The sequence below is a fragment of the Elgaria multicarinata genome, chromosome 9, assembly GCF_023053635.1.
Source record: "Elgaria multicarinata webbii isolate HBS135686 ecotype San Diego chromosome 9, rElgMul1.1.pri, whole genome shotgun sequence".
NCBI classification, from domain to species: domain Eukaryota; kingdom Metazoa; phylum Chordata; class Lepidosauria; order Squamata; family Anguidae; genus Elgaria; species Elgaria multicarinata.
The window spans coordinates 18585044-18610881 of record NC_086179.1 but is presented as its reverse complement, the minus strand read 5'-3'; the positions used below and the strand labels follow the sequence as shown (position 1 = coordinate 18610881).

The window sequence follows — 25838 nt, the reverse complement described above, 5'->3', positions numbered from 1 at the left end:
AAAGTTGGTAATTATGCTTAAGCAATGTGCTTTTAAGTTACCATACAAATCAATCTCAATCTCTCTCTCTTCTATGTGTTTTGCTTTCTTCTTTTAAAGAAAGCACCAAACGCATGCCATTTTTAAACATAACAGAGTAAGATGACAAAAGAGAGGAGAGAGGCAAAAAGGGCACGAATCTACCAGTTCAAATAATAAAATTGGAAATCCGTGGGACTGAGCCTTATGCAGTTATACTTGGAAGTAAAACCCACTGAGTTCAGTGGATTACTCCAAAGTAAATATGCATCGGATCTAGTGGTTAAAAATACTTAATTTGGGGTGGGTTGTGCCAAACTCTTAATTTAGCAGCCCAAGCCGTTTACTAGAGACCCGCGGGATTTACTTTCGAGTAATCACGGACAGGGTGGCGCTGCGCAGACTAACGCGCGCTAAAGCAACCTTCCGATACCTCCTTTGATTAGATCACTCCACGCACTCCAAAGAGCGCCAAGGCTAGTAAACAAACTATCTCATTGGTTCTGGATTGCGTCAGTCACCCCTCAGCCAATCCAGCCCCATCTTCCTCCTGCAGCATCACACGGCGCTCGGAGCGGAGTTCGCTTTATTAGGCCACTTATTCCCACCCTGATCATTGCTGACTTCTTCCTGATAGGAAGCAGAGCTGCTGCCTATCAATGAATGATAGCCCAACTCTCCAATCAAAAGGGAGAAACTGAGGGACGTCACTAGTGATCTCCCCTCCATTAATAGCCGGTCTGGAGCTGTTAGTAACTGTTAGTTGCAACTGGAACAGCAGCAGCAACGGTATTGCATGTTATTTTGCTGTTGGTGACTGGACTCTGCTGTTTTAAGGTAAATCATGATGTAGTGGATGTGTAAAATTATCTGCATGCAGTTTTCAATTATACCAAAGTAATACAGTGAAGAATAATTAAATATATTCCTTGTAAGTGGATGAATAATCGGGGCATCTTTAAATTGGTTTTGAAATGCATCTTCTAACCAGGTGTTGCCAGGTGTGTTGGGATGTTCATCTTGCTTCATTTTTCTTTTTTTTGGCTGAGCTAAAAATGATGCTGGCTGATGTTTGGAGCCAGATCTCTTGTGACACATGCAGCCATATAAGGGACTTGGTGTCGTGTTAGGGGGCACGAACTGCTCGTTCCCCTTGTGATTTGAGTCAGGATTAGATCTCGGTATGCAGTCCTGGATTAAGTCCATGGGTCATGCCGTTTTTGCTTCAGCCATAAAAATGGACCAATAGAGATGGAGATCAAGAGGAATTCATATTCTGTGCAAAATAGCAAGAAGCTGGGAGGAAATACCACAAATTATGACAACATCTTGGTTTTGTTTTTTTTAGTTGTTTAAAGCACTTCATATACATTACGTTTGCAACAACCCTGTGTTGCAGTCTTTTAAAAATGTGTTTAAAAAATCTGGCACGGACAATGAGCATGTGATCTCATGCTGATTTCTGCAAATCTAACCTGCTGTTGGCTCAATAGTAGGCTAAGCTTTCTCCCTTGATTGGTTGGTAATCCTACCTGTAATGTGGGTCAATATCCCCCTATGGAAATAACATAAATTCCCTTTCTTATAATATGTATCCTAGTAGGGCTGCAACCCTGATGTAAGATACTTCAGTCAATTTCAGTTTTGCATATTGAGACTCAATATTTCTGAAACGCAAAGCATGCTCTTGATGATGCACAGATTTGTTGTATCAGTGTAGAAAAGGTATTCCTCCTCTTGTAAAAGATGGTTCTTGTTATCCATGGTTTTATAAGTACACAATCTATCCAGTAATTGGGATCACATTTTAATTGATTAAAAACTTTTTAAAGATCAATTATTTTTTTCTAGTATCAACTAGAGTCTGGTGCAAAAGACATGGTTTTATAATTTAATAGTTCTGAGCCCAGAAATTTAAATAGCGGAATTGAATGGAAATCATAGTCCTCCCACACAAAAATCCACTGTTTTATCTCCCCCACCCTGGCCTTTCACAAGCTTTCTTCATTTCAGCAGTATCATTTAAAGTGGGGGACAATCATTTGTTAAACAATTAGGAGTAAACAACAACTGTGTGTTTATCAGTAGATCCAAGTCTACTTTCTGGCCACCCCAGTATAAAGTTTGGCTAAAGTTTGCAGCCATAAAGTATAATATTTTTAGGACCAGTAATTTTGTAAAGCAAGATTTAGCAGTTGTTCAGGCAGTTTCAGCAAAAATAAATATTCTGCATTAATTATGATACCTATTCCATTAACAAGAAGTGTTGCAAATATATTTTCAATTACATCTGCAGCAATATTGTGGAATGGCATGAGATGTGTCTTACAAGCTCAATCTTCAGTCTTAAATGGTTCTTTATTGCTGTAAGCCAGCTTGGGAGGGCACCTGCCTTAAAAGGAGCCAATAAATATTTTAAATAGAATAAATTTTAGTCTTGGGCGTGCTTGTCTGCTAGCTCAGTTACTTGCAAGTTGAAAGCTTTTCATGAGATGGGTGGACAGGCATGTCCTAAATTGGTGCTTGATTTTTTTCAGATGTAATAAGTCTTCATCTAAGAAATGAATTAATACTGCAAACCTAAGCACGTTAGTTGAAAATTAAGTTCCATTAACTTTTGCCGTAGTACAGAGGGTGCAACCTTGTTGGCCCAGTGGGTACATTTGGAATTTTGAAAGTGCTTCTAAATGGCTGCTAGGAGGGGACTAGCCTGTTCACAAAAAGGCTACCATGGTGAGCATGGCAAAACACCCATTGCCCAAAGACAAACTCATGAGGCTACAAAAAGTAACAATGCCAAAAAACCAGAGGTATGGTTTGAGTGCCAAAACACCAATCCACCGTTTTCTGCTTCGATACCTGTTTCACAGAACATGAAGTAGTGAGGCTCAGAGATGAGCAACATGGCCAAGAACAAGGCAGAGATGGTGACTTATTTGCTGCCATGAAGCATAACAAAAGACCGACTTCACAGAAGGCAACTGGTGCTCTGAGGGACACACATCAGGCAAAATGCCCACATCAAAGCAAGGCAGCTAATGGACATTACATCACACTTAAGAACAACCGGCAAAACACGTACACACAGCACAGGCAAAATGCTCCCTCATTCTCTGCCATCCCCATCCTGCTCTTCAGGATGCTTTCCATCACCTTCAGCCTGCCTTTATTTTTGCTGGGCATGCTTCAAAACGAAGTGCTGGGCTACAGCTGCCCACCATTTTTATTTTTTAAGAATCCCTCTGGGCTTCTTGTGGGCGTTCTTGAAAATAAAGATGGTGCTTGAGGCCTGTGTTCTGCTTTGCAGCACACCAAACTCCCAGTTTTTTTTTTCTAAAAACGGGATTTTTTTTTTTTAAAAAAAACACCTTTAAAAACAAAAAAAATCAGGTCGTCAGGGACTCTGGAGGGCACCATAGCAGGTGTCCACAGGCACATCGGTTGGAGACTCCAAGGATGTTTAGACTGTAGGCATGGTTAATTTTCAGGGGTCTTTCTCCATGAACCCCTGCCAAAGGAAGAGGGTCTTTTCTGCTGTGGCACCCTGTTATGGAATGAGCTCCCTGGAGAAGTAAGACTGGTGCCTATGTTGTACTCCTTTTGGCATCAGGTGATGACCTTTTTATTTTCCCAGTATTTTAGCATTTTAGCATCCTAGTCTTTTAGCTCTGACATTTTAAAACTGTATTTTAAGTTTCTCCATTGCTGCTAGGCTTTATTCTGGTTGTACTTTTATATTGTGGTTTTAAACTTCCATGTTTTATGCTGTACTTTGAGGTTTTAATTTTTGTGAACTGCATAGAGAGCTTCAGCTATTGGGAGATGTAGAAATGATTTTTTTAAAAAAATTTTTTTATGGTAGCTCCATATGGCTTTAGCACATTAGTGCAAACCTGGGAGGTCAGGAAGGGCATCTTAATCACCCACATGTTTAGTTTTTTAACGGTTTTTAAATGCTTTATGTGTTTATGTTCTGTGTTTTAAAATTTAAAATTTTGTATACTTGTTTTTATCTCAATTTTAGAATTGAGCTCTGTCTGTGGGGGCGATATATAAGTGTAATAAATAAATACATAAATTAAACTAGCATGTGTCTGAGATCCTAGTTTGGTATATTCTACAGAGTCTTCAGTGATCTACACTTGCTCTGTCAGCAATACCTAGGGGGCTAATATATGTAGAAGACCCTGCACTTTAGTGGCACATACCACGGTGGACGAGATGTCTGTATTTTTCATATGGAATTTCAGCAAATGCAATTTTCCTCTCCACTACACAACAGGCTGAAATTACCACAGCTGCACCACTGGAAAGGTGAGAAACAGCAGGGCATAGGACACTTTCCCCCAACCTAGGTCCCTCCAGATCTTTTGGCCTACGACTCCCATCATCCCTGACCATTGGTCATGCTGGCTGGGACTGACTGGAGTTGTAGTCAAAAAACATCTGGAGGGATGCAGATAGGGAAAGGTGGATGTAGTAGTCAGGATGTTGGGCTAGGACCAGGAAGAGCGTCAAATTCCTGATCAGCCATGGAACTCATGGGTGCCCTTAGATTAATCATTGCTCTCTCTTGGACTAGTCTTCCTCATAGAGTTACTTTTAACATTTGTATTTGGATTTTAGAAGAATTTTTTTTCAGCAGCAGCAAAGCAAACATGAAGGGGCCAGAGAGGTGTATTAATCATAGCAAAGCCAATAAGCTAACCCTCTGGAGGAGAACAGGCAACATAATCAATGCAGATTGCCATTTTGAACTGTAGCTGAGAATTTGTTAGTGTAATAATGGCAGGATATTGATTGGCCTGAGAGGTGAATGCCTGCCAGGTAGTACAAAAAGTCCTTGGGCTTAGCCCTTGGAACTTCGGTCTGTGTGTCGGCTTATCAGGCAATGGCACTAGATCTGCTCATACCGTTGTTAGTCTACCAGCTTTCTCCGCTTCCATCTGCACCATCACCACTAGGAAAGTAATCAAGTATTTATGGAGAATGTTATTGTCTTCATTGAAAATCCATATTAAAGCGATCTTGGGTCTAGGTTGAATGTCCTGTTAGTTTTAGACCAGGGTTGGGGTACCTGCAGCCCTCTAGTTGTTGTTGGACTTCAACTCCAATCAGCTCCAGCCAACATAGTTGATGGTGAAGGATTATGGAGGTTGGAAGGCAATAGGGGTCCCCAGCCCTGATCTAGACATTTCACAAATAATGCCTCTCAGGACTAAGTTGCCACTGGACGAATCTGCTACATGTAGACATAAGTCCACGAGCCTTTAGTTCCTGCCAGCATATAGGAAACGCCTCTTCATTTTGTTGGCATTGAGTACCATCTATGCATTATTATTTTACAAAAGATTCCCTTATGTTGACCGAAAATAGTCTTTTGGCATAAAGGGGTTGTTGTGAGGATAGAAAGGGTGCCATCTATGCAGCCCTCGGCTCCTTGGTCATAGGGTAGTTTAACTGATAAGAATTAAGAAAATAAACACAATCTTGTACAAGAAATATAGCTGAAACAGTACTACTTTGATGTCATTACCAGCACTTGACTGTATCTTAAAACTGTGATATGTATATTGTGTATTAGAAAGTATTTATTGTAAAAAGATGATTGACTTATGAGTAAATTGTATGCACAGTTGCCATCTATGATCATGCAGGTGATGCATCAGGTATATTTGTAAATAAATAAGGTTAATGATCACTATTTTCCCTGTATGTATATTGTGTAGTAGTGTGCCTTGGGCACTTTGGAACATTAGATTATTTATACTACTGCCTTCCTTCTTTTTGTACATATAATAAATACGTTAATTAAATTAACTAGTAAAAGTATAAAGCCCTGTCTTCCTTTGAATGCAGCCATCCTAGGGAATCCATGACAAAAATGTGGACATGAAGCAGGTGTCTTTTCTGTTTCCTGTGTTCAAAATGTTTATCATGTTTGTGCAGAATGGATAGGCAATAAAGACATATTGGCTCAAATTGCCAAAACATGTGGACTGCATGTACATACATGGCGGTGCACCCACAACCCTATTCCAAAGTGTCCTGTCTAGGTATCCTTACTAGCGCGGAGGCCTGTAGTGTTTGCACACTGATGTTCTTTGCAAAAGTGGTTTATCCTGGTTTGCCCCTGCTTTGTTCTCCAGCAGTCTCATGGGAATACCAGGAAGTTCTCCTTTCTTCCCTGAGCTGATCAGTAAAAACAAAAGGAACACTCTAGCCATTAATCTGTATGCCCCATTTGACTCAACCAATTGGTCCTTGTTTTCTGTTCTCATTGGCTTCCAAATTCTAACGTACTCTGGACAGATGGGTAACTAGTGCCAGATGATTCAGCACTACTTAAAAAGTTTCCCGTTAGGGGTTTCCTCTCCTTTCACTTTAACGGCTGCATGACGAGCTTCGGTCACTTGCTGAATTCTTGCCTGACATGGAGGTAGCAGTAGCTCTTGCCAGAAAAATGGTGACAACTTTCTATTTAGCACTTCTACAAAACTTGACATAGGTGTGTGAGTTGTTACCGCTTTATGGGCCTGATTCTATACCCGACCTCCAAAAGTTTAAACTTTTCCTGGCAGAGAGATGAATGTGATGGGGAGAGCTCCATCTACTTAACTTCTGCATAAAAACCACACAAACAGGCCCAATAGTAACAAGAAAAAAGGACTTAACTGTAATGTGAAATCTCCAAGAGGACCAGCAGCATTTGTAGTCCGAGAATTCCCTCAAGAAGTCTACCTTTATTTGAAGAACTTGGTAAGGTAGGTGTGGGAAATTTGTAGCCTTCCAGTTGTTGTGGCCTACATCAGTTTTCACCATTGGCTATGCTAGCTAAGGCAGATGGTAGTTATAGGCCAAAACGTCTGTAGGGCCACAGAAAACAGAAGCTATAGACACCTGACATGTTAAAGCTTAATCTTGTAAAAGCTGTTGGCTGATATGGCATATATGAATTTCTCTTTGAGGTATCGTTTGTGTGTTCCCTTGGTCAGATGACAGAATTTGAACATACACTTCCCCGAAATTGGCGGCAAGGTTTTGCAGACATTGAGCTCATCTGAATTTCAACTCTGAGCCCACTTCTAAGCATCAACATGAAAGAAGCATGGTGGGGTTGGGAGGTGCTGAATTTGGCCAAATGTACAAAGCCCAAAGTAAGATTTGGTTATTTCCGTTAGCAAGCTGCTTCTGTGCACATTGGTGGGCACAAATCTTCACTCTTTCTGCACCACCATTATCACCAGTATTCGTTCATGAAGATGGCAGAAAAACAAAACAGGGACAGGATGGATACAGGTGTCTGTTCTATCACTTGTGTATCACATTCTACCACACATCTGCATCTGATGGAAAGCAACTTGGCTGGATGGTATCCGATTATGAACTATTTTGTGGTGAGTAAGCTCACCCGGTGGTCATCTGTTTATCAGTACAGGCTCACAATTTGGAGCGTAAGCAGAAATCAATAACAGGATGAATATCATTTGGATATTAACATTGCTGGCTGCAGCCATGTGCTGTTCCATTTGAAATTAAGTCCAGATGGCCATATCTACGGGCCAAACTAGATGTGATGCATTTTGGGGCGTTAAAGGCAGTGCTGTGTGAGAATACAAGAAGAACCATGCTGGATCACACCAAGAGTCTATCTTGTCGGGTACTCCGTTCACACAGTGGCCAATCATCAGGACATGGTGCAACAGCACCCTCCCACCCATGTTCCCCAGCATCTTACTGCCTCAGATACTGGAGGTAGCACTTTCCCTTGCTCCATTTTCTAACCATTGAACAGCCTTCCCCAACCTGGTGGCCTCTGGATGTGTTGGACTACAACTCCCATCTTTCCCAACCAGCTTGACCAAATGGAAGTTGCCGTTCAACACCTCTTGCAAGCTGCAATTGCCATACAGTAACCATATGAGTACTTCTGTTTTTTCCCCTTGGTGCAAATGGCAGCTTTAAGAAATAATTTAAACTGTGAATATGGGGAGTTGGAATGAGACGATTTTACAGTCCTTTGTTTTCCCCCTCCAGTTGCTCTGATCTGAAAGAAAAAACTGGAGATCTTATTCACAAATCTCCCACATCCAGTTCTGCTGTATCATTGCCCAACTATGGTTTTTAGATTCCCCCTGACTTTTTTTTTTGGTAATATTTAAAGGAGACATCTGAATATGTAGCATGCTGGGTACACATTGAACTATTGCAAATGGCTCTTTATTCTTGGGTGATGGTGGACTGCAAAACCAGGCAGGGGTTACCTACCCCTTAGTTAAAGAAAACGTTAAGACTGCATGTTCACCCATTCTCTTAAAATTAATCAATAGTCTCCCAAGAGTCCAGGGTATGGCTTTTTCTTACAGCGTATCAGTATTATCAGTGAAATAAAGTGAGACCTTCTGGTCTCAGAGGGGTAAGGGTGTCTGTCTTCATTCCAGCCATTTAAGAACATCCCTGTCTCTTAAGACCTATGGAATGCACGGGGGATCTGGGGTGGGGTATGGTTAGCCCCTCAGTTTGTGCGGGCTCTTGGGGAAAGTTAAAAGCAGCATAAATCTCACTCGTGTGTGCTTCTCCAATGTGCATGATGAAATGACTTGTGTCTCACTTCACACTAACCAGTGGTCTGTTTTGCCAGTTCTGGCCTCCACATGGGTCTGATTCTGACTTTGCCCCAAATCTGGCTCACATAGAGCAACAAAGCCTTTTGCAGCCCTTCCCAAGACTTCTCTGTGTGTGCCAGTCTGGGACGCAGAGAGGGGGAGGTCAGGGTAGGGGCGGTGACTGAAATTATACCAGCCAAAAATGCAATAATGAACAGGTAAGTTCTTGGCTTTAACTTACCATAGTTGAGGCACATTGTCCCTAATGCCTCCCATTGTTATCTAACCAGTGTTCAGAGCAACAATTACTGGAGCTTATTGGCATGATTGCAACCGCATATTAAGGGATACGTGCAGCCGAAATGAGTGTGTTGCACTTGTTATGTACACTTACAACAGGTGCACTCTGCTTATTTAATTATCTGATCTACTTTTCCAACTGCATGGATTCCTCTCCCTCCCCTGACATGATATGTATTGATATAGTTTATTCTGCGTGTAATATTTCTTGTCTCCTGACCATAATCAGAGTATTTTTGAATCTCTTATTCCTTTTGGCTTTTTATAGGTAGGTTGCTGTATTAGGTGTTTTTCCTGAGGTTTGTGTGGGATGGTTTTCTTTGCAAATTATTAAGTTTGAATTATTTTGTGTAACATGCATTTTTTTTATAATGATACATTGCATGAAGTTTTTAAAAAGGGAATCTTTTTTCATAGTATGAAAGAACTTTATGAGAACTTTAGGGCTCAGTTCAGACAATGGGTGGCTACAAAGTTAAGGAAATAATGAAACAATAAACTTATAACAAAAACAATCATATATATATATATATATATATATATATATAAAAGAATAAAATGTGGAACACTTTTTAGAGGCATACACACAAAGATAATAAGCATACAGACAACACTAATACAATAATAAAGCTGCTCCACAATGTCTGTGAGTGAAGGCCACTGTTGAGAAATGTGTTGTTTGGCAGGAAAACACCCCATGGTGGAGGTTTTTTTTGGGGGGGGGAAACACTCCATGCAGAATATCCACACTGTGCAGAGTTCCTGCACAACTGTTGTGTTGTGGGCTCTGTGGAGTTTTCCATTGCGTTGACTTTTCCTAGTGGCTATAGAGTTCCCTGGCAAGAGTGGCAAAAGGAGCGAGTAGCACTCTAGGAGAGCTGCTGGGATTGTTTTTCAGTAGCAATGGCTGATGGGATACCATTGAGAGGACTGGGGGGAGAGAGGGTGGAGGAACTGTCAATCAAATGTCACAGTGGATTTTATTCAACTCCATGGTAGCCCACAGTCACACAACAGTGGAGTTAGAACATGTTTTGTGGGGAGTACCCCCTAAAAACTCAACTGTTGAGTGGAGTTTTCACACAGCATTGATTAATGTATTGTCTGAACTGAGCCTAGGTCTAGTTATACAAGTGGCAATGGTGTGGAAAAACTCCATCTGATCTGGAGTCCCATCTGATACAGAACACTTTATTTTTTTTCAATATAATTTTTTTAAACACTAAATAAAATACAGCAACATAACATCACATACATAAACTAGTCATAATACATAACAAATTGCTTGATTATTTGACTGTTAACATATATTTTTATCCATAAACATAATCAAAAAAGAAAACATAGTGCTCCCCCTGCCCTTCGGGATCATTCCTGATTCCAAAACCTTAAAACCTCTTCTGGAGGCGGTTTCCCACTTCCTTTAGATAACACATATACCAGGAACTGTCTCCAAATCCCCTCAAATTCATTTGTGAACACTTTAGTTCTGCCTGCCCCAATCTGAGTCTGTCCTTCGCAATTCCCATCATCGGCCATGCTGGTTGGGGCTGTTGGGAATTGTAGCCCAGCCATCTGGAGGGGTCCAGTTTGAAGAAGGCTGCCCTAGACCTTGCCCCAGTGATAGTAATTAACCAATCGTATTGGCAAAAAAAAAAAAAAAAAGGTTTTGTAACCTTTTAATTAGGTTGTACTTAAGATCTTATGAAACATAATGGGATTATGATATGGCACTACCTCCACATGTTGTGCTTTGTAACCTTGCCACGGGAACCATTTTCTTGTGTTATAAAGGCCATGACTATTCCAGACACCTAGGTTGAGTTTTGCTTCAAGAGATCGCTTCTTTACATCAAAATGGCTGAAGCCTGGTCCCATTTGTATGGAACTTACCTTCAGCGAAGTATGTTTAAAATTGCATCCTTTGAGGTTTATTTAACAGCCTGAATTGTGCAAGGGGATTTGATGAATGGGGAGAGGGGAGCATCTTACTTAGAAGCAAAGTTTCTAACAAAGCACAAATCAGGTTGATGGTTATGTTTGAATGTTTTTGTGGGGGAAAAAGAAGAGAGCTTAAATAAATTCTGTATGTACAGAGCAATGGACTGCAGGTCATATAAGAATATACTTGATGCGTTCTTGATAATTGGATGTGTTCTTAATAATTGGTAGCTTATCAAGATGAAAACTGAACAGCAATACAGGGTGTGGAAAAGAACTGATTAATAAGGAAAAAGTGGTCTGATCTTGAATCAACATGTGCGTAGGAATGTGAAAGCTAGGTCATTTGCCTCTCATGTACTATTTCAGTATGCAACCTTCTGGCACATGTGTGCCTGAGCGCAGAGTTTCACTGGGTGGGTGGTGCAGGCATATGGATGTACGAAATTTTTATTTTTGTTCACAAGTCATGTGAACATGTCCATTTCGGAATCTTGATAGTAAGCAGGAATGTAATTCTTGGGAACTTTCGCAGTTTCCTGTATATGTGTTTCCATTCAAAAGTGCGTAAATCCATCCAAAATTCACATTTTCACGCTTTAGTCTTGTGGGGGAAATGCATATTTTTCATTGGTGGGAGGAAATGAGCATTTATAAAATAGTGCATTTTTAAAGTGCAGAATTTTTCCCAATTGTAAAAATGCACTTTTTGCCTTATTGATAAATGTGCAGTTGTCCTGATTAGGATGGGGAGGAAGTTGTTTGCATGTGGGAATAAACGAAGCGAAATGTGCTCTGAGGAAGAATTTGGAAAAACTCGATACACTTGAACATTGCATGTTTGTCCATTCCTATTGGCTATCTTTACACCCAATGGTAAGCCAGAATTTTTGGTTTACTGTTCACTCACTTGCCTCCTTCCACCAGTGGGAGTGGCTAAACTAGCCAGAAATAGAAAATTTAGAATGTCATCCAAATCAGAATTCCTAGCTTGTTGTGGCCCTTGTAAGCCAGGATTTGTTCTTGGTTTATGAAACTTCACTCGTTTGGGCGCAGCAAGCCAAGGGTTCCAGTTCAGGCGACATACTAAGCTTGCAGTTTCTAGTTAGTTTAGCTGGCAGAAGGAGCCAAGTAGGAGCAAATACTAGCCTGTGACTCATTAATGATAGTAAGCCAGGATTATTGAGAATTTCCATTGCATGAAAACACATCCGTTGTCCAACTACATGAAAAAGTTCTTGTGTTTTCATGTTCCCAACAGGAAATAAGTGAATGTTGAAGCAAACAGCTGTTTGTTCACCCCCTCTGCTGTGACATGCCCCCTTGATCCCAATGATAATGGTTTTTTGGGGGGAAAACTTTCCAATGAAAATTAGTTTCATTTGCATAGGAAAATGTTCTGATGCTCTACAGCAGAGATGGGAATCTTGTGGTGCTCCAGAAGTTTTGGCCGACAACTCCCAGCAACCCTCACCATTGGCTATGCATGCTGGCTAGACCTTATGGGAGCCATAGGCCAAAACGCGCCCTGCTTGTGGACTCAACACTGTGGGAACAGAATGCTGGATTAGATAGACCTTTGGTCTGATCCAGCAGGGTGGATCTTATGTTTTTAATCTGCTTCCAGGTCCTAGTAGAAATAATGTCTGAGAAAGTGCCAGCATCTGGGGAAGATAATTTGTGGTCATTCAGACGCTTTGGCCATCAACTTCCATCATCCCTCACCATTGGCTATGCTGGCTATCGCTGATGGGAGTTGTGGACAAAAATATCTGGAGGATCGCAAGATGCCTACTCCCAAATGCAACAACCAAACAATCAGACCCATAGAATCACAGAATAGAATAGCAGAGTTGGAAGGGACCTACAAGGCCATCGAGTCCAACCCCCTGCTCAATGCAGGAATCCACCCTAAAGCATCCCTGACAGATGGTTGTCCAGCTGCCTCTTGAATGCCTCTTGAATGCCTCTTGAATGACCCAACTATAAACTGTACTCTGTTCTGGGAACAGAGTGGCACAGTGATTCCATAACCTATTTGTTTTATTTCTATATAGATAGTTTATCATTAGGCCCTACTGCTGTTGCAAACCCAAGGAATTCCCTGTCAAAATGGCCAAGTATAGACTCGTCCTGCTGAGGCATGGTGAAGGGGCCTGGAACAAAGAGAATCGCTTCTGCAGCTGGGTGGACCAGAAGCTAAGCAGCGATGGGGTGAAGGAAGCTCAGAACTGCGGCAAGCACCTCAGAGCGCTCGGTTTTGAATTCGACCTCGTGTTCACGTCCATCCTCAGCCGTTCTATTCAGACTGCCTGGCACGTGCTGGAGGAGATGGGTCAGGAATGGGTTCCCACAGAGTCTTCCTGGCGGCTGAATGAGCGGCACTACGGCGCGCTGATCGGCCTCAACCGGGCGGAGATGGCTCTGAACCACGGCGAAGAGCAGGTGAAAAGGTGGCGGAGGAGCTATGATGTCACTCCGCCTCCCGTCACGGAGTCCCACCCTTACTACCATGAAATCTATAATGACCGCCGGTACAAGCACTGTGACGTGCCATTAGAGAAGCTCCCAAAGGCTGAGAGCTTAAAAGAAGTGCTTGACAGACTCCTTCCCTATTGGAATGAGAGGATAGCGCCAGAGGTGAAGAGGGGCAGGACGGTTCTCATTTCTGCTCACGGGAACAGCACGAGGGCTCTGCTGAAACACTTGGAAGGTAATTACTTGTTGGCACTGATTTGGTTTTAAACTACATAAATATAGTGACTGGGTTCAGACAACATGATAACCAATGGTGGTTTAAATAGTTGACACTTGTCTATTTAACCCACCAAGGGTTATCGTGTTGTGTGGAGGGAGTTTTTTAACCAAAGGTTGGTTATTTGAATGAAATAACCAACGCAAATAGCCAACGGTGTGCAAAGTTGGCTATTTAAATCACCATTGGTTATTGTGTTGTGTGGAGGGCACCGTTGGTTATTTCCTTGGCTACCATTGGTTATTTCGTCAGCCACAGAGTCGCAAGGCAAGACTGGTCAAAGCAGTGACTGCCACTCTGGTCCAGCTGGCAGGATAGATTTTTGACAGCAATGGCTGATGGGATACTAGTGGGAGGACTGAGGGTGGGAGAGAGGGTGGGAGATGAGTGAGTCAACTCAGCGTGGACTAATTGTCAACTCCACGGTGATCCTAATCCACACCCTGGTTGATTATTATCATATTGTAGATAAACAACTGTTGAGTTGATTATTGCCCCACCGTTGACTATCGTGTTGTCTGAACGCAGCCAATGTAGGCTTTAAATGTTGTAAATGTAGTGTAACTCTTATTGATCATCATTTTCCTCAGAAAAAATGTATTTTTAAGGGCGTATCAATACTTGGTTTTATACCTGTTTAACTGTCATGGCTTCTCCCAAAGAATCCTGGGAATTATGGTCTAGCAAGCATTCTGGTAATTCTCTTAGAGAACCCTTAGGATCCTACAGCTCCCAGGTTCACCAGAGAGAGGAAGCAACTATCAAGTCTATTTGTCAGTGCAGCATTCCCCAATCTGGCACTCTCCATATGCCTTGGGCTACAAGTCCCATCAGCCTTAGCCAGATGGCCGATGATCAGGAATGCTGGGATTTGTAGTTCAAAACATCTGGAGGGCACCAATTGGGGGAAGGCTGGTCTATAGTATGGCTCTGCCCTTGGAGGACCAGGTATATGCTCCTTAAGACCTTCAAACCCTATAGCTAAGTTGCAATCCAGATTATTGTTTTCGTACCACTTCCTAGTTCATAACATGTTAGATGTAGTTCTTGCTTTGGTCGTCCTTCTTGTTTTTTAGGGCTTCTTCAGGGCACTGTAAAAGTACGTATAAAAATAAAGAATGAGACAACACAGAACTTAAAACCTTTTACAATTATAAGAGTTATCATAACAGGGCAATTCCATCAAGGTCTTTTCATATTTCGACAGAGCTACAAGCACCAGGGAATGTCTCAAAATTACAGGGTAAGAATTCCAGCTCCTCATTTAGCCCCTGTGGAGACAGTGACTTTAATTTCAAAATCCACTCCATTTCTTGAAAAGGCCTTGATGGAATTGCCCTGTAATGATAACAGCTGTGAGAAACTCAGAAAAGAACTTGTCTAATAGTATATAAAATACATTGCTTTCAGTACATCCCATCTAGTTGCCATCACAAGACAATTGGTTGTTACCAATTACTGCAGACATTATAACAAGTCAGTATGCAATATATTTTAACTGTTTTATATTATTAAATATACACACAGGCCTTATCTGCAATGTGCCCTAAAAAGAAAAGAAAAGCTTTTTATGTGTTGTGTTGAAATTATGTAGATGCACAGGCTGTGCTTGCAATGCGCTCTTATAACTGTAAAAGGTTTTAAGTTCTGTGTTGTCTCATTCTTGCTTTTTATATGTACTCTTGCAGCCCCCTGAAGGAGGCCTAAAAATTGAGAGGCCGAAATGCATTGGGCTTTTGTATAATATACTTTTCTGTAGCATCCTGAGATTCTTCTCCCTTTTTGTGTACACAGGGATAATGCCATCTTTTATTTTGGGTGGTATTTCCCCACCTCACTGAGGAATTGAACAATCACAGTCGTGTTGTAATTTTTCAAATTGCTTTTCAATCAGGCCTGCATAGGTTTGGTATTGGGAAATACTGTATTGATCTGTCTGGAGGCAATTTAATTAGCAGGGCTCAACCCTGCACAGGTCAGCCAGGCTGAAGGGGTGGGCGTTGGTTAATGATAATTCCTAGGCGTTTGCCAAATTTGAGGCAGGTGACTCTGAGTTGAGAGCCTCCATAAATCTATACAGATCTATACAGTCTGTCTTCGTGTACTGCTTTAGTCCCTGCCTGAGCTATAGAGTTATAATGATCCAAACGGTTTTTGTCCTCTTTGCCATTCAGTATGGGTCAAAGGTAAGGAATCCCCTCACCTACTGAGTTTTGCAACACGTTGGGGCAATGTGGCTGGCAGATCCCTGATCCTGTGCAATTGGGGTAGGCTTCAGGAGCACCAGTAGAAACTGCTGGTGAGGCTGCAGCTGGAACTTGGGCTGACAGCTTCTTGTTATTCCGCATTCAGGCACTGGGATCCTTGTGCTGCATCCCAGTCTTGTGCCCTGCAGAAGGGTTAGAATGCAGGCCGCCTCACCCCCAGCCAGTGGGGTCACTACAACCCTTCCTCTCCCATAAGGGATGGAGTCTTTTCCCTGACCTTGTTAATTGTGCCTCTGGAAGTTGGCATGGGGTCAAGGACCAGGAGATGGTTTCTGCAGTGGTATTGTGCTTCTGCTGTGCTCCTAGATGAAGCTGGAGAGCGCTGGGCCTTGTTTTGGTGCCGTACAGAGCTCCAAGATTGGGCGGAAGGCTGGCACTTGCTACACTCGCCAGAGAGCAGTGGTGCGCTCGCCATGGTGAGCGTGATGAGTGGTGTGATGGACACCTGCTTCCCTTGAACGCAGTTTTTGAAAACCGCTAATGTTTCGTAGGAGACTCCATGTGGAGAGTCATGCCTTAAAGCAGCTGTTAAATTTGGTAACCCTCCAATTCATTTGAGTTCACCACCAACCCCAACTGCATGTATGAGGATGTGCTGTACAAGCAGCCCTGCCTTTGTTGATGGGGAGCTAGATTCTCCCTTGCACTGGGTTCAAGAGGGAGAAGGGACCAAGAGCTTGCTGGAGCCACTTCAAATAATAGCTTGCGTCAGAGCTATGTCAGTCTCTTCATGAATTGACACTATGTAGGGACTACTTTAAACTACATTTGAGTGAAGTTTCTGGTTCCTAAGGAATTTCATGTTAGGTTTACAGGTTCTTAGCTCTACAAATTCTGCATATCCCAGTTTAAATAACTCAAGTCAGTGCTCTTGCATGGATTGCATTGTTTAACTTTTTTTTTTAGGCGAGAGAATTATTTAGGGAGCAGTCCTTTGGCCACTAGACACTGTCTGGACAGCTATAGAATTTCTCGGTTCCCAGAAGACACTTGCCCTGCCCCCTCCCCTGCACACTGGCTTGACATTTTCATTGAGCTGTCCACCACAACCCCAATATCTGTCTCTTGGTTGGTAAATGCCAGCTCAGATCCCTCCAGGTTATACTTGAAGTTGGGATTTTTTTGTTCCAACGTGCATCATTTACACTTTCCTCACATTGAACCACATCTGCCATTTGGATGCCTACTCTCCCAGCTTGGAAAGAAATTCCTTTGGAGCTCCTCACAATCCCTGTTTGTTTTAACCACCTTAAATAATTTGGTGTCACCAGCAGACTTGGCCACTTCACTGCTCACTCCTAATTCCAGATCATTTATGAACAAGTTGAAAAGAATTGATCCCTGTGGGACCCGTCTATTTACTTCCCTCCATTGGGAGAATTTACCATTTATTCCTACTCTCTGCTTTCTGTTCCTTGTCCTCTTATGGATCAGTAAGTGGTTCTCTTCTCTTGTTCCATGACTGCTAAGTTTTCTCAGGAGTCTGGTGAGGGTCTTTATCAAAGCAGTCCAAGTAAATAATTAGTTGTTTTCAAGCAAAAACTTTAAGCAGACTCTCCTCTTTGACTCATTTAAAAAGCTTTTTGAAATGCAGCCTCATCAGACAGAAAGCTAACAAATTCCTCTACATTCTGATTAATGTGTGTGTCTTGTGGGGGCGGGAATTTGGTTTTGCTAACCACATAAAAGCATTTCTGAAACTGCAGCTTCAAGGGCCTGACAAGGTTTTCCTTGTACTTGTGTTAAATGCTAGGGAAGGATCTGAGCAGGATGTGCTATACTGCCTTAGATAATCGAGTCATGATTTCCAGGTTGTGGGTGAAGGTGATTTATTTTGTGATGGGGCAATCTTAGCAGTTCTCCTGAAAGTATTTGTTTTTCTATAATCAGGTCTTTACAGTTAAAAATGGACTCTTTTGTAAATGTATGCTCCAAAGGGAGCGAGTTTCAACCAAATGATGTTGCCTAGAATTATTCTGCAGATGTCAACTCTCCAGGAAAGGATTTGGAACCAACTGCACCCATCCCTCTAAAATGGGTGATTTACTCCAGCAGTGACTGATATGTCCTTGCTTCCCCTCAATGCAATGGAATAGGAGTACTGCTGTGGTACCTGGTGTACTGTACAAGATCTGGGAGGTGGCCAGTGGCCCACTAGGTGCGTCTTAAAGCCTACTCTTAAGGTGTGTTTTGTCCGTGGGCTACTTGATTTAGCAGTGTGACTCTTCACTTCTACCTTTGCTGCCTCCTTTGGCTTGCCTGCTACCTTTGGCTTCCTTCAAATCCCTCCTCCAAATCCACCCTTTTCCACAAAGCCTTTGGTACCCTGTTGCTGAGGTGTTGGACCTACTGCTCGCGGGCCAAATGAGCCCCTCTTAGGTTGCTCATATGGCCACGCCTCTTTCCCTGATTGCCAGTGTTTGCATGTTGTTTTTCCCCATTCTAAAAGGTCGAAATGCTTTTCTAATGGCAAGAACTTTTAAGTTAAAATATGCTGCTTTTTTTTGGCCCCAATACCAGAATGTGTTGTCCCCCCACCTCGTGAGCTTCTCTGAAATTGAATTCAGCCTTCAGACACCTCTGTCCTGTTGTAATGAAGTCTATATAATGGAAATAATTGGTATATTCTTTCCCTGTTTACTCCTACATCCATCTCTTTCCCTTTCCCGCATTTCCTGTGTTGAGTTTTAGTTTGCAGGCTCCTTGGGGGCAAGGACGTGTCCAATACTTTGCAAAGCACTACACACATTGGTGTGAATGTGAAGTAACAATGGCGTGACGGCCATCCTATGGGCAGCGACGAAGCACATTATCAACTGGAGGTTGTAATAAATGCTTTTATTGCAGGCAAGCTGACTTCACGCAGACACACTCTGTTTAGAAGAGGTTATTCCCATGTAAGTGCTCACTGGATGGCAGCCTCAAAAATATAAATGCCATTGGGTTTTTTTTTACAAATCAAATAGTGAATATTCCCCATAAGAGAGAGAGAGCACTGCAAACTAATGCATCCTATGCCACCTAGGCAGGAAAAAAATAAAAGCTGGAAATAGGAACCACAAATTTTGTATCATTTAGACAGCTCTTACAGTCATAATATTAAGGACCACTAGCATATTTGTATATCAAGCTAAACTTCCTGACATTGAAAATACTCAACTTGATAGTGTATGCAGGACTAATAATTCTCTAATGATAAGGATAAGGCTCTCCCAAGTTGGTGCCCTCCAGATGTGTTGGACTACAACTTCCAGTATCCCCATCCAGTCCTGCTGCAGATGCTGGGAGCTATAGTCTAACACATCTGGAGGTCACTAGCTTGGGAAAGTCTGCTATAGACTGTATTACCCCAAAAATCTTAATACGCATTGTGAGTGCGAAAAGCCTTATCTTAAAAAAGCATTTTGCTCATTCCAGGGAGCTTTGGCTATTGGGCGGTATAAAAATGCAATAAATAAATAAATAAATTCCTCCCAAATTTCCATTTTTTCCATTGGGTAAAATGTCCAGTGGTGGTGAGAGGAATGTTTGTCTCTCCCCCCTGCTGGCCTTCACAGCTTTATGTAGATGTGTCATTAAACTACCTTTCTGTTGCATCCGTGTCTTTTTGTAGACTTCATGTTTTTGCTCAGCTGAGCTTGGTGAAAACCGCTGCGATCACAACACTCAAAGAGACGTGGCTGGAGAAATGCAATGAAAGGTCAGCCGGTTTGTGTTACAAGTGCATGGAGTAATTGGACGCTGGCCTTGGTTGACCTTCGCCAACATGTCGATAATTTGTCGAAGTTGCCCAGTGCTGGTTCTCAGTACACCTGAGATGAGACCAAATGAGAAAAGAATCCTAAGTCATCCAGCATCTCTTCTCTTTCCAAATATCTCTCTATATTTTCAAACAATTTTGAGGCTGTCCTCCTAATACATGAAATGCTGGGAGGGTGCATCTTCTATTCATTCTGATACTGCACTTATGCAATGGAGTGATATTTCAGAAAGGTAGGGATGTATGTATTTAAAGGGCATGACTTCTGCTCCCTGTTCTAAATGTAGAGGCTAATCCCTTCGTGGCAGTGCCGGTTCCAGTGTTTTGAGTGAATTTGCCTTCTCACCTACATTGCAACCAGCTGCTGTTGTTCAACCCACTGCGCTGCTGTAAAAAGGAACAAAAAAAAGGGTGGGGAAGCAAATTCCATGTTAGGCATAATTAGAAACGGAATCGAGAATAAAACTGCCAATATCATACTGGTAATATCATACTGCCTTTATACAAAAGTATGTTGCGGCCACACTTGAAACACTGTGTACAGTTCTGGTTACCATACCTAAAAGAAAAGATATTGTAGAGGTGGAAAAAGTGCAGAAAAGAGCAACTAAAGAGCATTTTCCCTTTCGGGGAAGGTTACAACAGCTGGGATTGTTGAGCTTGGGAAAAAGGAGGCTAAGGGGAGACATGGTAGAGGTGTACAAAATTATGAATGGTGTGGAGAATGTGGATAGGGAGACATTTTTCTCCCTCTCTCATAATATTAGAACCCAGTGGGGTCATCCCATGAAGTAGATAGGTGGGAGATTTCAGGACAGATAAAAGGAAGGACTTCTTCACAGAGCTCATAGTCATATATGGAATTTGCTGCCACAAGATGTAATGACGGCAGCCAATTTCGATAGCTTTAAGAGGGGGTTCAATAAATTCCTGGAGGAGAAGGCTCTCAATGGCTACAAGTCTTGATGATGATGTGCTACCTCCAATATCCGAGGCAGTAAGTCTATATACACCAGTTGCTGGGGAACATGGGTGAGAGGGTGCTGTTGCACTCATGTCCTGCTTGTGGGGCACATATTTTGACGTGTACGTGTGTGTGGGCAGACGATCTGGATGTTTCTGCAAAGCTCTTAAAACACGAGCTTATCCGAAGACTTGTAATGAGTGAATTAAATAAGGGCGTACGATAAAGCATCTGTTAACGCGAGCTGAGGTCATGCAATCAATACCGAGCCTTAAATAAGGGTGGATCCGAAGCCATCTGTCAGTGGGAGTTGAGATTGTCATCTCTAGCTTTGAGCAGGTCAGTTCTATGCAAGCGGACTTGGAAGTAAGTTCCGGTGGTTCCAGTGGGTCTTATTCACAAGTGTGTATTGGATTGCAGCCTTAGTAGAGCTGTGGATTTCTCAGGGTGTCTTTCGCCTCCATTCCTAAATGTGTGAACCAGATGACAAATGTATTGCTCTGAGAAGGTCTCCTATTGACTTAGCTGTGAACAGGTTTCCCAGTATTTGTGCCTTGTTCTCTCTGTGTGTTTTACACCAACAGAGGATGGAAGTTTTGAACCTGTCCTCTTCTACGCCTTACAGCCCTCTTATTTGTTGTAAGCCAATGATTTGGGACAAATTCTGACACTGACAGCTGTAGGTGGTGACGTGTGTGGGTTTTGTTTTGGTGTGGCAGGATTGATGTAATGTGTTTCTATGCAGGCACACACACACTGCCTTCTCTCCCTTTTACTGGGCTTTGGTTAATACAGTGGCACCATTGTTAGTGGTCACACTGACTCACTGATGCTGTCCTCGAATCCTTGGGCAAAGAGCATTAGTTCACTGGAGAGAAGAAGGATGAAGCAAATGTGAAGGAAGGAAAGAGCACATAGGGCAGCTGACGTGCCGGGCAAAATGCAGTACCCAGGCTATGAATCTTGGAAAAGGGCTGCAGAAAGCACGATACATCATGAACCTGTGAAACTCCCTGCCTCAAGATGTGTTGATGGCCACTGGCATCCATGCCATTTAAAAGATTGTACAAATTTATGGAGCATGTATGGCTTCTATGTTGTGAACATCTTCAGGATTTTTAAAATAGGAAGTGGTTTATAACTGCTCTATAAAATAATGGAAGGTTCAGGTTCAGATGCTATGTGCCTCTGTGTGTTAGAGATGTGTGTGTGTCCCTGTTTGTGGGCTTCCTGGTGACATCTGTCTAACTACTGATGGAAACTGGATACTGGCATGATCCAGCACACATGTCTTATGTTAGGGAAGGAAAGAAATGCCCTCACTGGCTGGTTCAGCGGTAGATAGTGACAGAAAGGTTGTGGCTCCCCAGAGAGGTCCGCCTGGCGCCTACACTGTACTCTTTTCATCGCCAGCTGAAGACCTTTTTATTCTCTCAGTATTTTAACACTTAATTTTAACTGAAATTTAAATTTTACTGTTCTAACTCTGTATTTTAATCTTATATCAATTTTGCTGCTTGGTTATATCCTGGTTGTGCTTTTATACTGTATTTTGTATTTTTTTTTATTATTATTATTATTATTATTATTATTATTATTTATATAGCACCATCAATGTACATGGTGCTGTACAGATAACACAGTAAATAGCAAGACCCTTGTGTTTTTAACCTGTTGGTTGTTTTATTATGGTTTTAATTTTTGTGAACCGCCCAGAAAGCTTTGGCTATTGGGTGGTATAAAAATGTAATAAATAAATAAATAAACGGATACTACTTCTTCTTCTTCTTCTTCTTATTATTATTATTAACAATATTTATATACTGCTCAATTACCTAACGCAGATTTCAGAGCAGTGAACGTAGGTATAAACAGTAAAAGAAAGATTTAAAAAGCAAATTAAAATTGTTCAATTTAAAAACAAAGGAACCTGAAAAACAGTGGCTAGTCAATTGAGGAAGGCTTCTTGAAACAGTTGTTTTCAGGAGGCGCTGGAAGCAGCCTAGTGTTGACGCCTGCCTGATCTCCAGGGGCAGGGAGTTCCTCAGAGAAGGGGCCACTACGCTAAAGGCTCTTCTCCTGGGAGATTCCAATTGGGCCTTAGGAACCACCAGGAGCATGCCCTCCGACGACCTCAGTGATTGGGCAGGTTGGTAAGGGAGAAGGTGCTCTCTCAGGTAACCTGGTCCCATGTTGTTTAGGGCTTTGTACCAAAACCTTAAACCTGGCCTGGTAGCCAGTGCAAAAATACTGTACAAAAATGTATCGTCACTGTAATGGGATGTGTGTTGTGGTTGGAGACTCAGCCCATATATTGCATGAGTCTGCTACATCCCCTTCTTGTTCTGAGTAAGGGTGGACAGAACAGACTTAATCTAGTTTGCTTGCATTTTGCACATGTCAACCATTAAGTCTGTTCTGTCCCATTTTCTTGCAGATCTTAAAAGAAAAAAAATGTGAAGTCCATGTTAGAAAAATTGGGGCTCGTGCTGGATGCATCCACCCTTCTCTGCCAATCTGAGCACAGAGGCTCCATGAGGCATTGTGTTCTGTCACCAGCCCTGTCAATATATGTGCAGTGACACTTCCCAAGGAAGGATGTCATGATGCATCAGGATTTTCTGATGCCACCCCTGCTATGGCAGATGCGCATGGTGGAATCCCAGTATAACAACCATTGCCTGGGAAACACAGTTTCATCCTTGGGCTCTGAGTGGGCAAATGAGAGAACAGGATGCTGGGAGGAAGCTGAATCTTCGTAAGCTTCTCTGCATTAAAAATCTTTCTGCTTTCCCGCTTTCTTTCTGGGATTACAATCGGCTCAGTTACACGGGTGGCCACATGGTTTGAATTGTAATAAATAAATGTAATAAATAAATAAATTTAATATTTCCTCTCTCTGTATGCTCCATTCACTTCAATGAAACAGCACTACCTAGTGTTGGAATTATAGTGCAATGCCAACTTTGCACGGGGCTGATTTTGCGCTTTTTAAAAATAGCTGATTATCTCCTTTTTTTAAAGTGGGATAGTTGGGGAGGGGATAAGTACAGGAGATGTCTTGGAGGTTGACAATATCATCTAAAGGACCCGCAAACTTCCGGAGTGGCCAAACACGACCATGCAATAAATCGCTCATGTAGAGAAGGTCTTTGTGTAAGACCAAAGTGTTCCTTCGGGTTTAATCTAAATATTGAAAGTTTGGGAGGGGGGGAATCTCTTTGGGAGGACATCTCCTAGCAGCCCAAGAACCTACCATAAGGGTTGTGTAAAAGTTTGTGTAAAAGTTTACCATCTCCTCCTTTGCAGGCATCTCCGATGAGGCCATCGTCAATGTGACTCTCCCCACTGGCATCCCGGTTCTCCTTGAACTGGATGAAAATCTGTGCGCACTTGGCCAGCACCAGTTTCTCGGTGACCAGCAAGTGATTCAAGCTGCCATCAAGAAAGTGGAAGATCAAGGGAAAGCCAAGCCTGTTGTTGAGAAATAAAGACCACTTTACGAACGCTCTGCACGCATCTCTTCCCATACATGGTGAACCCTGACACTTTGTCATTGCACTATGCCGACTTTCTTTGTTTAATTTTTAATTTTAAGTTCTCGGTAAGTGGCAGATAATGGCGCTTAGATTTTAGCTTTTTGTCTTTGGAGACTAGAGTTCAGATCATGTTTCGAATAACAGTGAAGAGTGTGAATTGGTTAGATTTCAGCAAGAATAACAACACTGTTGAATAAGCTTCCCACATCTTTTATATAATACACAAGAACCAGTGTGTCAAATCAGTGTCAAGAAGCATCTTTATGATCTACAGAGAAAATTCCTTCCGATTAACCTAGGCCTCAAGGGAGGGTTACGTAATCTCAGCTTCACAATTGCTAAATCTTCACAGAAATGCTTGATTCAGAGTATTGGTTCTTTTACCACACCCCCTGAAAAATAAAGTTTTTTTATTGTTTATAATTGCACAGCATCTGGTATGAAATTAATCTATTTGTTAGACAGCTGTCTTTTTTATGGCATGGCTGACACTGTAATTTTGAATAAAGCCCTTTTTACATGCACAAAAATACTCTCTTCGCCTGAATCTCCTCAGGTTTTATTTTCCATGTTGGAGAAGACCAGTGAGACGCAAAGACACAGATTTGACCTTCACGTAAGACTGAAGAATAGTGAATGTTGATGGTACCACTTCAAAATCCCCCCTCCAATTCTCTCTTTTAAAAAAGATTTATGAACTTATAAGGTTGTATCAAATGTTGGTTGTTCGCCAGCAGAACAGAAGGGATTTCCCCTCCCCTCACGTGCCCCCCAAATGTGCTCCAGAGGAAGAGAGGAGCAGGGGAGGATTTAACCTGTAAATTTTGTCTTGGATGACTGGATACAAGCTGTGCTTTAGTTATTTAAGCAGATGGGTGGCATTTTTCCTTTTGTTCTCAAATCAGTAGCTTCTTTGCACTACTACACTCCATAGGAGTGCTGTGCATGTCCTTCCATGTTTCCTGCGTGACTTGTATACGTAACTGGATCTGACAAGATCTTTTTTTAACCCCCCCCCCCCACAAGGTCTTCCTTGAAACGCATGTGCAAAGGAAGGCTAAAGCTATAAAAAGTGATGTATGTCATAAAATCCCCACTGGGAATTTGACTGTTTAGGGTCCGCTTCACGCTACTGAGTGTGGGCTTTAATGTGATCCAGTCGAGTGAGCTTTAAACAGCTGGGGCGACGTGCGCGCAGCTGTTTTTTAAATTTTTAAAACGTATATTCCATTTTTTCAGGGCTCGACATGGTGAGCAGAAATAGAAAATATAAAACTATTGTAAAATAAAATGTTCTTTGTCAGCCAGTAAAATACTATAATAGTCAACTAACAAATACAACTATAAATAAGCAAAAAGCTAAACCCCCACTGATGAGGAATGGGGGAAGAAGTGGGATTGTATGGCTGTGTTCAGAAGACATCTTAAACCATAGCGAATAAGGCCTTTTGCTCTATACACCATAGTTAAAGCTGTGGTTTAAGGTGTCTTCTGAACACAGCCCATCTTAGATAAAGCAGAGGGGGGAGTGGTCTTACTCTGACAGTATAAAGTGTTTAGTAGAGGGGTGCTGAACCCTCCCCCCGCAATCTGCCCCTTACTTCCCTTCAGTCTGTTACTGCATTTTTTTTGTTCCTGGCTTATTTCCAGTGTTGGAGGCATGAATGGACAAAAGTTCTCAGAGGTAA

General features: G+C 42.1%; 1 protein-coding gene across 2 annotated transcripts; it reads left to right on the top strand.

Annotated features, from left to right (window-relative positions):
- Positions 1-764: 764 nt before the first annotated feature.
- On the top strand, positions 765-24680 carry BPGM (bisphosphoglycerate mutase). 2 transcript variants are annotated; one of them, XM_063134862.1, is made up of 3 exons: positions 765-855; positions 12923-13578; positions 23921-24680. In XM_063134862.1, exons 2-3 carry the CDS (start codon positions 12978-12980, stop codon positions 24100-24102), a joined length of 783 nt encoding a protein of 260 aa, XP_062990932.1. In that variant the 5' UTR covers positions 765-855; positions 12923-12977; the 3' UTR covers positions 24103-24680. The 2 variants fall into 2 exon arrangements, with proteins under 2 accessions (XP_062990932.1, XP_062990933.1); XM_063134863.1 differs by lacking the exon at positions 765-855 and adding an exon at positions 11721-11741.
- The last annotated feature ends 1158 nt before the right edge of the window (positions 24681-25838 follow it).

Bases quoted from the DNA above. Each gene is read 5' to 3' on its own strand.
- BPGM (XM_063134862.1), top strand. From the start codon at position 12,978: ATGGCCAAGTATAGACTCGTCCTGCTGAGGCATGGTGAAGGGGCCTGG. The intron at 13,579-23,920 runs GTAATTACTTGT...CCTCCTTTGCAG, and splicing joins TCTGCTGAAACACTTGGAAG to GCATCTCCGATGAGGCCATC.